At 37.9% G+C, this 16,853-nt stretch overlaps 1 protein-coding gene across 1 annotated transcript in view; it reads right to left on the bottom strand.

The window, feature by feature from the left end:
• The window catches only part of DNAH12 (dynein axonemal heavy chain 12), a 201,658-nt gene that overhangs the window by 16,822 nt on the left and 167,983 nt on the right, over window positions 1-16,853 (bottom strand). The window contains exons 61-65 of the mRNA XM_040628655.1: window positions 11,388-11,546; window positions 11,118-11,262; window positions 3,039-3,189; window positions 2,334-2,587; window positions 1,978-2,118 (exon numbers count right to left, since the gene is read on the bottom strand). Coding sequence (XP_040484589.1) covers window positions 1,978-2,118; window positions 2,334-2,587; window positions 3,039-3,189; window positions 11,118-11,262; window positions 11,388-11,546 — 850 coding nt within the window. The remainder of the gene's footprint in view (window positions 1-1,977; window positions 2,119-2,333; window positions 2,588-3,038; window positions 3,190-11,117; window positions 11,263-11,387; window positions 11,547-16,853) is intronic.

The raw sequence follows: 16,853 nt of genomic DNA, 5'->3' as shown, positions 1-16,853 counted from the left end.
AAGACTACAAGTGTGACAGCATAATTATGATGATAGCAATAAATCCCAATATATAGTTTCTGATTTTATGATTTTTCATTTGGAGATCATTTTTGAAACCCTTGTTTATTTACTCTGTCCTGGTATCTTCATATGTGTGACATGTATGTCAGAAGGGATTGGCTTCTCACTGAGCCTGTGTTAATGCCCTGGAGGATGGCCACCCATCTCTGAGGATCCCCCCATGTAAGTTTCAAGTATGCTACCTTAATGGTTTTTTTTTTTTTTAAAGATTTTATTTATTTATTCGACAGAGAGTGAGACAGCCAGCGAGAGAGGGAACACAAGCAGGGGGAGTGGGAGAGGAAGAAGCAGGCTCATAGCGGAGGAGCCTGATGCGGGGCTCGATCCCATAACGCCAGGATCACGCCCTGAGCCGAAGGCAGACGCCCAACGACTGAGCCACCCAGGTGCCCCTACCTTAATGGTTTAAATTAGATTGTTTCAAACAGTTCCAAATGTAGTAAAAATCCATCCAACTATCTTCATGTGATGTAATAGAAATTATTTCTATAATATTAAAATGCAAGTACACCACGGCCTTACTGAATAACTATATTCTTGAAATGTTGTACATAAATTAAAGCATATTTTAAATATACTGGGTGAAAGCTGTGGTGAAACATTTAAAGGGAAACCTTTTGGCAATGAAAACAATAACCTAATTTACATGTATTTTCCACATGTTTTCACCCAATAGGGTTTCCTCAAAGAGATCATAATCCCTCCACATTTTTGGTCTGTGCTTGTGGGCCAAAAATGCTTCTTTGGTATCAGAGAAATCTTGGGATTTCTTGCAGGACCTCAAACCCTCAATGGCGATCAGACACTATACCACCGTCTCCATTTTATTAAGCTCTCTTTCTAGCTAAACCAACAAATATCCTACTTTTCTCCCAGAATTAAAAAAAAAATTATTGCTTAGAACTAGGGGCACACGGAAAGCAGAGAGAAACTAGCTGGCTTCCAAATAATTCAATTCTTTATTTTCAATGCCATTCTTTTTCTAGCTCAAACAGGCAAATATGATAAATGGCATGTATTGGGTGAGGGCAGGGGATGACTTTTCCTTGGTGTTGATGTTTCCTTCCTTGTGAAGAGACCTCAGTGTAACACTTCTAGATTCTCTCCAACCTTGTATCCACTGCAGAAGGGAATAACCTATCTGGTTAACAAATTTGGGGAAAGTTAACCTGATACACTTTGCTCAGCTTTTCCCTTTTCTGTCTCAGAAGCAAGCTTTTCTCAGGGAAGAAAGTTTTCCTCTGTTCCTGAGGGTGGATAAATCTGTTTAATTCTATTCAGTGATACGAACCCCATTTGTTCACAGATATCAACGACATCTTCCAACCTAGTCTATACCGGTCATTAAAGTTATAATCTGGTTCCCTTATGGTTACACGTTTTCCTGTTTCTTAGTTGGTAAGAATGCCAGCAGGAAAAAGGAGTGCTATTTATTAGGACTCCTAAGTCTCCAATACCATGTGCAAAACTGTTTTACATGGGTGCACTGAAAAGCATGATTAACTATCAAAATGGTATCACTAGAACTTAAGTTCCATGAAGGCAGATTTGGGAGGTGGGGGTCTATTTTATTCTCACTGCTTTATATCTAGTACCTAGGAGAGTACCTAACACACATTTTGTTGAAAGAATGAATGCATGATATGAAAACAGATTGCTACTCTTGGGTCTTCATCAAAGTTGTTATTGGATTTTGGTTTACGAACTAAGACATGTTCAGTCAACAGACACCTAGTGGAATGTCTGCTCTGTGGGAAGCAGAGCACAAGCTGCTGCGAAGAAAATGATGAACGGTATGGGCGCAATATCTACCTTTTTAGAAAAGGCCTAAAGTGTAACATTGTCAAATATTTATATTCCCAGATTTTCTCACTATAAGAACACATTTGAAAAGCTCCAGAGGCTGAACATTACCAGTTCCTTTCCCTGGCATCCACCAAAAAACTGAGCATCAGAAATTGGGTCAGTGAGGTAAGACTGAAGGAGATTTAGCCGAAGACCCGTGGGAGGCTCATTAGTCATTTTCACTCCATTCTGCAGGATGGTTACCGGGAACTGAGACAGAAGAAACAGAGCATTACTCAAGATAACCAGCTCGAGTCCTAAAAATGCATATACTAGTGGGTTAAAATAGGTAGAAAAGAGGACTCCAGAAATATTTTTAAGACCCCTTAGGTGAAGCATTTAAAACTTGATTAAGACACAACATAAGAGATAACTGTAGATAACATAAGAATAAATGTACTGAACTTCATACAAAATAAACGTACTTTCGGAGATGGGTAACTTGTGAGCCAAAGCCTAAAGGACGAGTTACAGACTTCAGGGGTAAAATCTTCACATATTTTTTCCAACATGGGCATCCAGGAGACAGCGAGGTGACAGTTCTGTAGGCACACCCAAGTTCCTTCTTCTATGGCTGCTTTAATCATTTTTGTTGCAATTGGTCCTTGTCCTTGTCCCAGTGAAATTGCTTGAAATTTATTTCCAGACATAGCTTTATCATTTGCAAATTTCAGCAGGCCTAAGAGAGCACACACACACAAAAACCAGTTTCATAGTTGCTCTAAAATCATAAAATATGCCTTATGTTTCAGTGTGCAGGTACTTCACTGGAAGATTCCAGTTACTTTTCCTTATGCACCTCAGATTTACTAAGTGATCTACAATCATATAAGAAATGGCCATTGATGGGGCACCTGGATGTCTCAGTCGGTTAAGCATCTGCCTTCAGCTCAGGTCATGATCTCAGGGTCCTGGGATTGAGCCCCGTGTCCGGCTACCTGCTCAGTGGAGAGCCTGCTTCTCCCTCTCCTCCCCACTCGTGCTTCTCCTGCTATCTCCCTCTCTAATAAATAAATAAATGAATAAATAAATAAATAAATAAATAAAATCTTAAAAAAAAAAAAAGAAGTGGCCATTGAGCAAGACAGTTTATTTATAGGTTCTTCAAAGTGTGCAGTAGGCGGACTTACTAGCCATAGGGTCCGCTCCGGGAGACAGCACAAAAATTAAAGGGATGGTACAGTTTGAGTCCAAGTAACTCTTTGTCAGATCAAATGGTGGAGGCTCCACAAACTTCTTCCCTAGTTTGTCAGTTACGTAATTCGTTATAGCGGGAGTTATCTGTTAAAGAGAGAAACGATATGCCCTTTAGAGTAATTTTCATTTCACCTAACAATCGTGATGATTACTGAAAACTGACAAAGAGGACAGTTTGAGTCTAATGATCAAGAAAAGCATGCGGCATATCATAGACAAAGTGCGAATTTCTCTAATACATAAAAGTGTCTATAAATTGATAGGACCAGACTAACAAGCCAAAAGAAAAATAGGCAGAGACTATGAACAGTGTATAGAAAATGACTTACGGATCCATTTATAATAATGGAGCTTAAACGTACGAAAAGGCGCTCAACCTCGCTCAGTATAGCAGAGGCTGCAAACTGTCTCCCTGTTAGTCTCCTTGTGGTGAAACAACCCCAAGTTTTCCCAACTTTTCCTGTACTTAGATGCGGCTGTGTGATTAAGTTTCGGCCAGAGGGATGCAAGTAGAAGTCAAACACAGAGCTTTCAGAAGGTATTTTTATAAGGTAACTGTTTGCCTTCAATATTCTCTTTTGCTCTTCAACAGCTGTGGTATTCATGAGCCAGATTCAATCTCGCTAATGAGGACCACACTCTAGGGGACTTTTCCTAGTATGAGAGAAAGCGCTTGAATGTCTGGACGATCTCAAAAGCAGAGCTGCCCTGCCAGTCCTCAAGCATTTGCTCTGGGCTCTTAGGCGAGAGAGAGATTCACTTCTATTTTATTTAGGCTACTGTATTTTAGGTCTCTTTGTTACAGCAGCTTAGTCTTACCCAAATATTCATAATTTTAAAGAACACAAATGATAACTATGCTTAGATACCATTTTTTGCCTATCAGATTGTTAGGTAAAGGGACAAGGATAGTGTCTGTGTATTGACCCCTAGAGGGTTTCCTTTACAGTATGCTGTTAGCTCAAAAGCCCATTGGCATCAAACTCACACTTTCGCGTATTCAACTGTTGTAAACATAGCCCAAATAAGCAGATGTTTAGCTGTTGACACCTGCCTACTTTGCACCCAACATCTGCTAGCTATAGATAAGTCCCAGGACATAAAGACCCCAAGCCACTGCAGCCCTTCAGAGCTCCAATCCAACGGCTCCAAACCATAGTGCTGCTGAGAAACAACCCCAAGACACCATACAAACCTCTTCTCTCTTCTCCCAAGGGAGTTTCCTTGCCCTCCTCCCCTTTCGAGTTGTGGGACCCTCAATCCCCAAATCCCAGCATCTGGAGAGATTCCTGCTGGGAGGGACGTCTCTCCCACATGCAAGCTTGTTAAAGCATCATCCAGTGGAGCACTTGTGTGCCTGCTACCACCTCACATCCACACCTTCCCCCGCCTCCATCAGTCCCCAAATTCCTCAACCCCCACCCCCCCGTACAGATTAGCAAAGATCCTAAAGTCTGGCAACATTCTGTGTGGGGAAAAAAACTACGGGTTAAACAGATACTCTCATACACTGCTGTGGAAAAGCAATCTGGTGTAACTTCCATGGAGGGCAATTTGACAGTATCTATAAAATTACAAATGGGCAAATCTACTGACTCAGCAATTTTCTTCCCAGGACTTCATTCTGAGAGATAGCTGCACATGTGAGAAATGACTTTGGATTAAGGTTATTTATTGTAACATTTTTAGAGTAGATAATATACATATTGTAAAGGTCCATCAATAGGAAATGGTTAAATTACGGCATACTCTTATAATGAAATACCATGCAATTATAAAAAAGAATGTGAAAGCTCTTTATAAACTGATAGGGGAAAAAGCAACATGCAAAACAGTGGATGCAAACCATTTGTGTTAAAAATAAATGGAAAAAGAATTTATGCGTATGTTTATATGTGCATAAAAGGGTAATAAGCAGTTAACACGAGTTGCCTGAGGGAAACGATGCTGTGAGCCTGGGAGACGCAGACTGGAGGTCCACTTTTCTCTGTATTCATGTATTCAAAATAGGAATATGTTACTTATTTATAAATTACATTAAAATTAATTTGAAGCAAAAGAATTATACTCATCAACATTAGCAGAAAATAAGTATGAATAGGTATTCGATATCACCTTCTAAATGCCAAACAACTTTCTAAAGTGAAACTGTAAGAATTCGGTGGAGGGAGGAGAGATCATCACAGGCTTCTGGGTCCTGGCAGAGAAGGGTCTGCAGTGTGTGGAATAGATGGGAAGGAGGGATACAGTCTTCTGTAGGAGAAATTTTGTGTAGTTGTGAGCAATTCTGTAGGTTTAAACGGTGGAAATTTCCAGAGGTTTCAAAAAGATAAGAATGGAATTGCAGAAAAGAGGCATGATTAGGTAAGGTAACAAGACTGCTAAGCTGTACTTCCGCCATGATTCTATAGGTACTGAAAGGCCGCTGAAGGGTTTTCAAAAAAGAGCTCATCATGATATAACAGACTATTTCTTTAATAACTTCACATGAGCAATGATTAAATCTTTTTTTTTAACCATAACACTATGTATAATTTTTTTCTTTTCTTTTTTTTTTTTTTAAAGATTTTATTTATTTATTTGACAGAGATAGAGACAGCCAGCGAGAGAGGGAACACAAGCAGGGGGAGTGGGAGAGGAAGAAGCAGGCTCATAGCTGAAGAGCCCGATGTGGGGCTTGATCCCACAAGGCCGGGATCACGCCCTGAGCCAAAGGCAGGCGCTTAACTGCTGTGCCACCCAGGCGCCCCTTATGTATAGTTTCTATCTAGCACAGATCTTCGATGTAAATTTTAAGGAAGGGGAGATACTGAGGACACAGAGACCTTGCCCCCATTACTCTATGCACAGATCAGGGCAATGTTCCCTGAGATGATGTAACTGCAATCAAGTATGATAATTTTCTACAGAAAAAGTACCTTGTTCCAGTAATTTAATATAAGAAAAAGTTGTAAGATTTTTCTGCAAGATTTTGATCCTTCACGTAGATACTCTAGAGAAGAAATTATGGAGACTCGAACAGACCTGGAGATGAGCTTTGTGGTGGTTAATTTTAAATGTCGGCTTTGCTAGAACGTAGTACCCAGATATTTGGTCAAATACTAGTCTGTATGTTGCTAGGAAGATATTTTAAAGATGAGATTAACTTTTAAATCAGTAGACTTTAAGTGCACTCCTCTCCATAATGTGAGTGGGCCTCATTCAATCTTTGAAGGCCTTAAGACAAAAAAAAGACTGACCTCCACGGAGGAAGAGGGAATTCTGCCAGCACACTGCCTTTGGACTTGAGCCGCAATATGGCCTCTTCCCTGGGTCTCCAGCCTGCAGATTTTGGACTTGCCAGACTCCACAATCATGTGAGCCAATTCCTGTAAATCTCTGTCTGTCTTACCTGTCCTATTGGTTCTGTTTCTCTGGAGAATCCTGACAAACACAGGCTTTAGCTGAACTTAGTTTAATTCAATTCAATTCAATTCAATTCAATTCAATTCAATTCAATTCAATTCAATTCACAGACATTTACTGAGATGTCCTTCCAGGCACTGCTTGAAGTCCTGGAGACACTGAGTAAAATAAGACATGGGTTCTGACCTCCAGAAGCTCAGAGCATAATGGGAGATGCTAACAAACGAGCAGACAATTACTGCATGTTCCAGAGTGGTGAGTGCTGTAATGCTGAAGCACAGGCTCCCCAGCGTGGCAGACTAGGCAATAACTCCACACTTGGCATTGAAACAACACTTCCATTGGCCATCAGGGAGCCATTCTGTGGAGTGCAAACTAGGCAAGTATTTCCCAGATGCAGAGCTAATCATTCCTAAGTTTACAATGAAAAAGGGAGGCTATTGGTGATAAAATAATGAATACAGCATTGTTTTGGCTTTAAAGGGACCTACTGTCTAACGAAAAGAACATATACATATATATACACACATGACTGTCAGGTAGGAAAGAATGAGGTAAGTTTTAACAATGCACAAAGGTCTTTGAGAGTTAAAATAAGAAATACTCAGGAGTCTAATAATTATGTAAGCCTCTGTTTGCGTCTACTCAGAGGCTAAGTGAAGCATTAGATGATGCTCCTTGTGAAGCTTTACTAAAAACATAAAACGTTAAAGAAAAAGTAAAAACTCCATTTTATACATGGAGCTCAGAAAGATGAAGTTGACTTTCTCAAAGTTTAAACCACATGTATAGTTTTTGGTTTTCCATTTAAAATTTTTTCTTTTGGGTAACTGGAGGATGGGCATTAAGGAGGGCACTTGATGTGATGAGCACTGGGTGTTATACACAACTAATGAATCATTGAACACTACATCAAAAACTAATGATGTACTTACTATATGTTGGCCAATTGAAATTATCATTATTGTTATTTTAAAGATTTTATTTATTTGTCAGAGAGAGAGAGAGAGAGAGAGCACAAGCAGGGGGAGTGGCAGGCAGAGGGAGGAGCAGGCTCCCCGAAGAGCAGGGACCCCGATGAGGGACTCGATCCTGGGATCATGACCTGAGCTGAAGGTGGACTGAGCCACCCAAGCATGCTGGCTTACTGAAATTAAATTAAAACAATATGTAATTGGAAATGCATTTCCTAATGAGATGAAATAGGATCTAACTTGTCATAAGCATTTAATGAAAGAGAAAGGTATATTCCACTGAAAATCAATCAGCCCAGAGACTAGAATAATATTATTCTTGTTAACAGGAGGTAAAAAGATTAAATATTTTATATGGTAAAATAAAATAAGCATTAGCTATCAAAAAAAATTTTTTTCTTTTGTAACACCATAATCACATTTCTTGAATGTCTGAAAATCATTATCAGCCTGTTTATTTCACCTATAGAAAGATTTTTGTGTCTGTTGACCATCTGTATGTCTTCTTTGGAAAAATGTCTATTCATGTCTTCTGTCCATTTTTTAACTGATTATTTGTTTTTTTAGGTGTTGAGTTTTACAAGTTCAGTCTGGAAAACAGCATGGTGGTTCCTCAAAAAGTTAAAAATAGAACTACTCTATGATCCATCAATTGCACTACTAGGTATTTACCCAAAGGATACAAAAATACTGATTTGAGGGATACATGCACCCCAATGCTTACAGCAGCATTATCAACAATAGCCAAATTATGGAAAGAGCCCAAATGTCCATCATCTAGTGAATGGATAAAGAAGATGTAGTATTTGTATACAATGAAATATTATTCAGCCATAGAAAAGAATGAAATCTTGCCATTTGCAATGACATGGATGGTGCTGGAGAGTATTGTGCCAAGGGAAATAAGTCAGTCAGAGAAAGACAAATACCATATGATTTTGCTCAATTGTGGAAATTAAGAAACAAGACAGATGAACATAGGGGGGGAAAAAGAGGCAAACCAGGAAGCAGACTCTAAACTATAGAGAACAAACTGAGGGTTACTGGAGGGGAGGTGGGTGAGGGAATGAATGAAATAGATGATGGAGATTAAGGAGGGCACTTGTGATGAGCACTGGGTGTAGTATGTAAGTGTGAATCACTAAATTCTATATTTGACACTAATATTATACACTAATACCTGACACTAATATTATAGTATGTTAACTAACTGGAATTTAAATAAAAACATGGAAGAAAAGAAAAAAACATTCTGTGCATGTTTAAACGTATAAAATTGTGACATGTATAAGATTTTCTACCATCTTTTACTTCCAGCCAATATGGCCACTTCTGCTAACATGGCCATATAACAGATTTACACTCTCATATAAACAACTAAAAATGCACAAAATTTTAAAAACAACCATTTTCAAACACTGGGCAATCCAGACAACAGGTGGTACCAGACTTTGATCTCTATGGAAGAGGAAATACATGAGGTGAGATCTATTATCCCTTTAGCTGTCTTCAGGGAGGTACATTACAACCTGTGGAATAGGAAAAGTGATTGAAAGCAGAGCAACACAGTGTTGTTGACTTGGGAAGATGGAAATCAGAGTTCAAAGAAGGAGGTCACTAGAAGTTGCAGAGTTCAAATTAGAAGGGAACTACCTGTAAAAAAGAAAGAAACCTGCATAACCGTACCCTTGAATCTTTGCTGAATACAATGGCGTGCATGCAGAGACTAAGAAAAGAGTGACTGGAGAGCTATGAACTGGAGATCTACAAAGCTAACAGAGTTCATGCAAGACTGGGAATTATTCAAGCTCCCAATAGCCACAGTGGAGAGCGTTTGGTGATCACTTGGAGCATTCAGTAAAGTCCCCAGAAGGGTCACACTTTAGTAGTGGAGCTAAACTATCCATTGAGTGAAGGCTACATTGGTGCTAACAAATGCTAAAATAACCTTTGAAAGGAACAATCTGAAATTAAGTAATGTAACTATGTAGCCAAAGGGATTGGTAACCATTTTCTACAGAGGGCTACATAGTAAAAACTTTAGGGGCTATGGGCCACATACAATTTCTGCTGCACATTCTTTTTCTTCTTTTTTAAAACAACTCTTTAAAATGTAAACACCATTATCAGTTCATGGGCTGGACAAAAACGGTCATGGGGTGGATTTGACCCAAAAGTGTTGTTTGCTGACCCTTGAACTAGCAGAATAAAACTCTACAATCTTTAAAAGAACATAACAAAATCAAATTATCAACAATGTCTGGCATCCAATCAAACATTACTGGGCAGGCCAAGAAGCAAGAAAATATAATCCATAACCAAGAGTAAAATCAGTCAATAGAAACAGATCCAGAAGTGATGGAATTAGCAGTTGTTATAACTGTGTTCAAGATTTTTATTTATTTGACAGAGAGAGCACAAGGAAGGGGAGCAGGAGGCAGAGGGAGAGGGAGAAGCAGGCTCCCTGCTGAGCATGGAGCCCAGTGCAGAGCTTGATCCCAGGACCCTGGAATCATGACCTGAGCTAAAGACAGACACTTAACCAACTGAGCCACCCAGGTGGCCCCCCTCCCCAATGAACTTTCTAATAGTGAAATATATAATAGCTGAAACAAAAAAATTTTTTTAAAGATTTATTTATTTGAGAGAGAGGGAGAGAAAGTGCACCTGAGTGTGTGCAAGCGGGGGGGGGGAGGGAGAGGGAGAGGGAGAGAAAGAATCTCAAGCAGACTCCCCACGGAATGAGGAGTCCCAAATGGGGCTCAATTCCATGACCCTGAGACCATAACCTGAGCCAAACCAAGAGTTGGTTGCTTAACTGACTGAGCCACCCAGGAGCCTCTGAAACAAAAAAATCAATTGGATAGGAACAATAGCAGATTAGACGCTATAAAAGAAGAAATCAGTCAACTTAAAGATAGAAATCGAAACTATATAATCTGAAGCACAGTGATATAAAAGATTTAAAAATAATTAACAGAGCAGTCATCTACGGTATAATACCAAGCAGTCTAATGTATATTTATTTGGAATCAGAGGGTAGAGTGGCAAAAAATATTTGAAGGGGCACCTGTGTGGCTCTGCTGGTTAAGCCACAGATTCTTGGTTCTGGCTCAGGTCATGATCTCAAGGTCATGAGATTGAGCCCTGCATCAGGCTCCATGCTCAGCATGGAATCTGCTTGAGATTCTCTCCCTCCTCTGCAGCCCCTCCCCCTTCAAATAAATAAATAAAACCTTTTTAAAAAAGTATTTGAAGAAATAATGGCCAAAATTTTTCTCAAGTTGAGGAAAACTGTAAACCTACAAATCTAAGGAGCTCAATGAGCCTGTTTGAGTATCTAGAATGAGGGTCAAAGAACCAAATAACAATAACTTTAAACTTAAAACAACTTATTTAAAAAATTTGAGTATAGTTGACACACGTTGTAACATTAGTGTCAGGTGTACAACTGAGATTTAATAAGTTTATACATCATACTGTGTTCACCACAAGTGTAGCTACCGCCTGTCCCATTACATCGCTTTTAGAATATCACTGACAGTATTCCTTATGTTGTGTCTTTAATTCCCAGGACTTATTCTTAAATGGCAAACTAACTGGATTCCAAATAGAACACATTGGTCTTTTTACCTTATCAGGTCTTAAGCACCGAAGAATTATTATTTTCTGTAGTTCATTTAGTTTTTCATCCATTGGTCCTGGAAATTTAGCATTGTGTGGTTCTTTACTGTCATAAATTTCCCGCCATTCAGTTATATGTTCACAAAAATGCTTCCTAATGGAAAAAAAGCTTAATAGTTGTTATTTCATTGGAAAATAATTTAAAAAGAGATTGTTAAACAAGGAGATTACAAATTTACCTATCCTTGTTCAATGCTGTCATCAAGTTTAAACAATTACCTGAGATCTTTGAAGGCAGGAAATTCACTTGCACGACAAATTTCCTCCCAGCTTTTATCCTGTAGCCAAGTTGGATCAGGATTTTTCTCAGCACTCTTAAGACTTACTCCTCCAGTTAAAAGAAACATCAGTTCCTGGTATTCAATCTCTTTCTTTGCCCTGTAAAACCAAAATAAAGATTGCTATAAATTGCTGATTTTAAAATGGAATGAAATCAATTTCTGCTTCTCTAGCCTTGATAAAATAATCAGAGGGGTGCCTGGGTGGCTCAGTCGTTGGGCTTTGGCTCAGGTCATGATCTCAGGGTCCTGGGATTGAGCTCCACATTGGGCTCCCTACTCGGCGAGGAGATTGCTTCTCTCTCTGCCTTTCTCCCAGCTCGTGCTCTGTCTCTCAATAAATAAATAAAAATCTTAAAAAAATAAAATAATCGGAACTAAATTACTCTACTCCCATAAACAATTGGAAAACTAGGTAAAGTGAATGAAACAACTGTTTTTGGAAATTACACAACAGCCGGTGCAACACTGTGGTCCCTGAAAAAAGGGAGACAATTAAGGTGGTCCCTATGATTGCCCCTCAGCTATCCACCTGGAGGCACTTTCCAGACTACAAAGCAGAGAGGTGATAAAAATCAGTACTTGATAGTATTGCGGAGTTGAATAAACAGAGATCAGAGTTAAGTATGGCTGAGGTGGCAGAATCGGTGGGCAGAGTACCAGAGACGAGGGAGATGCATGGAAAAGAGGTCCAGAAGTCTGCATGGGTATCCTCTTGATTCTATTGCTAAATGCTAAGTCATATACAAATAGGGTAAAACTACGGGAGACAAGGCAAAGAATATCCGGGGAGCTGTAAACTGAGCAGCTACCAGAGCTTACCCAAAACTTGGAGACAGGAATTCCTGCCAACTAGAGTTGAATCTTCATCGAACACCAGAGGAATTCAGAGGCAACATCAGAGGGATCGTGCCTTAGTAGCAAAGCTAACCTAGCCTTAGAATAAAGCCTATTCTAAAACTACCAAATGAAAGCTTAAAAACAAGCCTTGAAAACATCAAACTAATCCAGTAATTTAAGTACCTGAAGAAGTAAAGTCTAATGCTCTTTAAAGGAATAAAAGAAATCCCAGCATTTATCCATAACCAGGAGAAAAAAATCAGTCAATAGATACATCCAAGTGATAGAGATAATACACAAGAAGATAGGAATGTTAAAAGAGCTATTACAAATATGCTGAAGGAGTTAAAGAAAAATGAACATAAGGAATAGAGAAACAGGCAACAGAAAAAACAACCAAATGCAACTTCTAGAGATCAAAAGTATGAAATCTAAAAGAAAAATTCCCTGATTTCGATCCAAATGTAGAGAAAATGAAAGGATTCATTACCAGTAGATATACAGTAGAAGAAAGGTTAAAGAAGTTTCAGGTAGATGGAAATTTGAAATAACACAAAAGAATAAAGAGTGCCAGAAATGGTAACTATGTAGGTAAACATAAATACTTGTCTCTTATTATTTAAGTCTCTTTAAAAGATTACTGACTATTTAGGGTGCCTGGGTGGCTCAGTCAGTTAAGCATCTGCCTTCAGCCCAGGTCATGATTCCAGGGTCCTGGGATCGAGCCCTGCATTGGGCTCCCTGCTCCTCGGGGAGCCTGCTTCTCCCTCTCCCTCTGCCTACCGCTCCCCCTGCTTGTGTTCTCCCTCTCTCTCTCTCTCTCTCTGTCAAACAAATAAATGAAATCTTTAAAAAAAATTAAAAAATGAAAGATTACTGACTAGAGCAGAATAACAATGTGCTATGGGGTTTATAACATGTATAAGTGAAATATATGACAATAATAAAACAAAGGCTGGGAGGAGAGAGATGGAAGTATGTTGTTGTAAGTTCTTATAATTTTACCTGAAGATGGACTGTGATATGTTAAAAGATATACAATAATCCCAAGGAAGTAACAAAAAGAATAAAATAAAAAATTATAGCTAGTAAGTCAACAAAGGAGATAAAATGGAATCATAATACATTCTCAATTGAAAGAAAAAGAAAATGAGGAAATGGAACAAAAAACAGATAGGCAAAACAGAAAGCAAGTTGTAAGACAGTAGATTTAAATATAACTCTATTATCTTATTGAATGTAAATGGTCTAAACAATTTCACTAAAGGCAACAATTATCAGGTTGGATAAAAACAAAGAAGACCTAACTATATGTTGTCTACAGAAATACAGCTTAAATATAAAGACACAAAGTATGGAAAAATATATACCATGCTAACACTATTGAAAAGAAACCTGGGGTCTGTAATAGTATCATACAAAATAGATTTCAGAGCAAAGGATAGACCAGGGATTTAAAAAAAAAAAGAAAAAGAAAGTCAATTTATTAAGAGGTCGTAGTAATCCTAAACATTTACACATGAAAATACAAACAAATATTGATAGAACTGTCAGAAGCAATCTCCATAGCTAAGAGATTTCAAACCTCTCTCAAAAACTGATTGAACAATTACACAGAAAATCCATAAGGATATAGTATAGACCAGCTTGACCTACTTGGCATTTATAGAACATTCCATTCAAAAACAGCAAAATACAGATTCTTTTCAATGGCATATAGAACATTTGCAGAGATAAACCACATTCTAGGCCTTAAAATGTCTCATGTATAAAATTTCTAGAAAAGGAATAATTGTGGAGAGAGAAAGCAGATCAGTGGTTACCTGGGGCTGGGAGTAGCAACAGGAATTGACTAAGTAGGCACAAGCAAGGAAACTCTGAGATGATGGATGTGTCCTAAAATTGGATTTTGGTGATGGTTGCAAGTATAAATGTACTAAAAATCAGCTAGTTGTATTCCTGCAATCAGTCAATTGCATAATAATTACTTAATAAAGCTGGGGGGGGGGAAGGGAAATTATCCAGATAAACAAAAACTGAAGAAGTTTATCATCACTAAACTGGCCTTACAAGAAATATTAAGGAGACTTCCTTGAGATGAAAAGAGATGGCAGTAATTAATAACAAAAAATACATGAAAGTAAAAATCTCACTGGAAAAGGTAAATAGTAAAGGTAGTAGATTCAATCACTTATAAAGCAAGTATGGAGGTTAAAAGACAAAAGTAATAAAATTCACTAAAACTACAATAGTTGAGGGATGCATAAAATATGTAAAATGTGACATTAAAAATATAAAATGGAGGAGTAGTAAAAATATTGTTTGGAATGTATTCAAATTTAAGCTACTCTCATCTTAAACTATTATAAACACAGGATGCCGTACGTGAACCTCACAGCAGCCACAAAGAAAAAAACTCCTGGTACGTACCACAAAGAAACTGAGAAAAGAAACTAAACAGGAAACTGAAGAAAGCCATCATACCACAAGGGAAGAGAGAAAAGAGAAGAAAGGAACAGAGAGGAACTAAGAAAATAGGCAAAAAAACAATTACAAAATGGTTATCATTAATTATTTTAAATGTAAATAAACTCTCCAATGAAAAGACATAAAATGGCTTGAGTGGATTAAAAAAAAGACCCATCTCTATGCTGTCTACAAGAGACTCAATTTAGAAGTAAGGATTCACACGGACTGAAAGTAAAGGGATAGAAAAGAAAGCTCATGCAAATAGAAAACATTAACAAAATTAAAGACAAAAATCATATGATCATCACAACAGATGCAGAAAAAGCATCTAACAAAATTCAACATCCATTTATGATAAAAACTCTCAAAAAAGTGGGTACAGAGGAACATACCTCAACATAATAAAGGCTATGTATGATAAACCCACAGCTAACATACTCAATAGTGAAAGCTTTTCCTCTAAGATCAGGAACAAGACAAGGATGCCCACTCTCCACACTTTTATTCAACATAATACTAGAAATTCCAGCTGCAGAAATTAAGCAAGAAAAAAAATAAAATCATCCAAAATGTAAAGAAAGAAGTAAAACCGTCACTATTTGCAGATACTTTATGTACAAAATTCTAAAGACTTTGTTGGAACTGAGAAAAGTGGAAGGAGCTGAGATGCCCTTCAACAGATGAATGGATAAAGAAGATGTGGTATGTATACACAATGGAATATTACTCAGCCATCAGAAAGGATGAATACCCACCATTTGCATCGACACGGATGGAACTGGAGGGTATTACGCTAAGTGAAGTAAGACAAGCAGACAAAGACAATTATCAAATGGTTTCACTCATATGTGGAACATAAGCAATAGCATGGAGGACCACAGGGGAAGGGAGGGAAATCTGAAGGTGGAGAAATCAGAGTGGGAGATGAACCATGAGAGACTATGGACCCCGGGAAACAGACTGGGGGTTTCAGAGGGGAGGATGGTGGGGGAGGAGGTAACAAGGTGATGGGTATTAAGGAGGGCATGTGTTGTGATGAGCACTGGGTGTTATACGTAACTAATGAATCATTGAACCCTACATCAAAAATTAATGATGTACTATATAAAATACATATATACTATAAAACTGTTAGACCTAATAAATACAGAATTGCAGGATACAGTATGAATCTATAGAAATCAGTGGCATGTCTATACAGTAATAAAGAACTATCAAAAAGAGAACTTAAGATAACAATCCCTTTCACAATTACATCAAAAAAATAAAATACTTAGAAATAAATTTAATCAAGGAGGTGAAAGATCTGTCCACTGAAAACTATAAGACACTGATATAGGAAACTGAAGACACAAACAGAAAGATATTCTGTGCTCATGGATTAGAGGAATCAATATCGTTAAAATATCCATACCACCCAAAGCAATCAACAGATTGAATGTAATCCCTATCAAATTCCAAATTCAAATTCAAAAATTCAAAAATTTGTATAGAATAACAAAAAATACTGAATAGCCAAAGTGATCTTGAGAAAGCAAAACAAAGCTGAAGGTATTATGCTCCCTGATGTCAAATGATATTACAAAGCTATAGACATCAAAATAGCATGGAACTGGCATAAAGACAGACACACAGATCAATAGAACAGAATTGAGAGCCCAGAAATATATATACAGAGCCCATAAATAAATAAATACACCCTCACATAAAGGGTGAGGAACACACAATGGAGAAAGGACAGTCTCTTCAATGAATGGCGCTGGGAAAACTAGATAGCCACATGCAAAAGAATGAAACTAGAGCGCTTACACTACACACAGAAATTAATTTAACATGGATTAGACTTGAACGTAATACCTGAAACCATAAAACTCCTAAAAGAAAACATAGGTGGTAAGCTTCTTAACATCAGTCTTACCTATATTTTTGTGGATATGACTCCTAAGGAAAGGGAAACAAAAGCAAAAATAAACAAATGGGACTATATCAAACTAAAGAGTTTCTACACAGTGAAAGAAACCATCATCAAAATAAAAAGACAAACTACGGAATGGGAGAAGATATTTATAAATCACATTATCTGACAAGGAGTTAATAT

This window comes from Ursus maritimus, unplaced genomic scaffold (genome assembly GCF_017311325.1).
Source record: "Ursus maritimus isolate PB19 unplaced genomic scaffold, ASM1731132v1 scaffold_14, whole genome shotgun sequence".
In the NCBI taxonomy this organism is placed as follows: domain Eukaryota; kingdom Metazoa; phylum Chordata; class Mammalia; order Carnivora; family Ursidae; genus Ursus; species Ursus maritimus.
The sequence above is the reverse complement of the archived record's forward strand: the minus strand, read 5'-3'. Positions and strand labels throughout refer to the sequence as shown.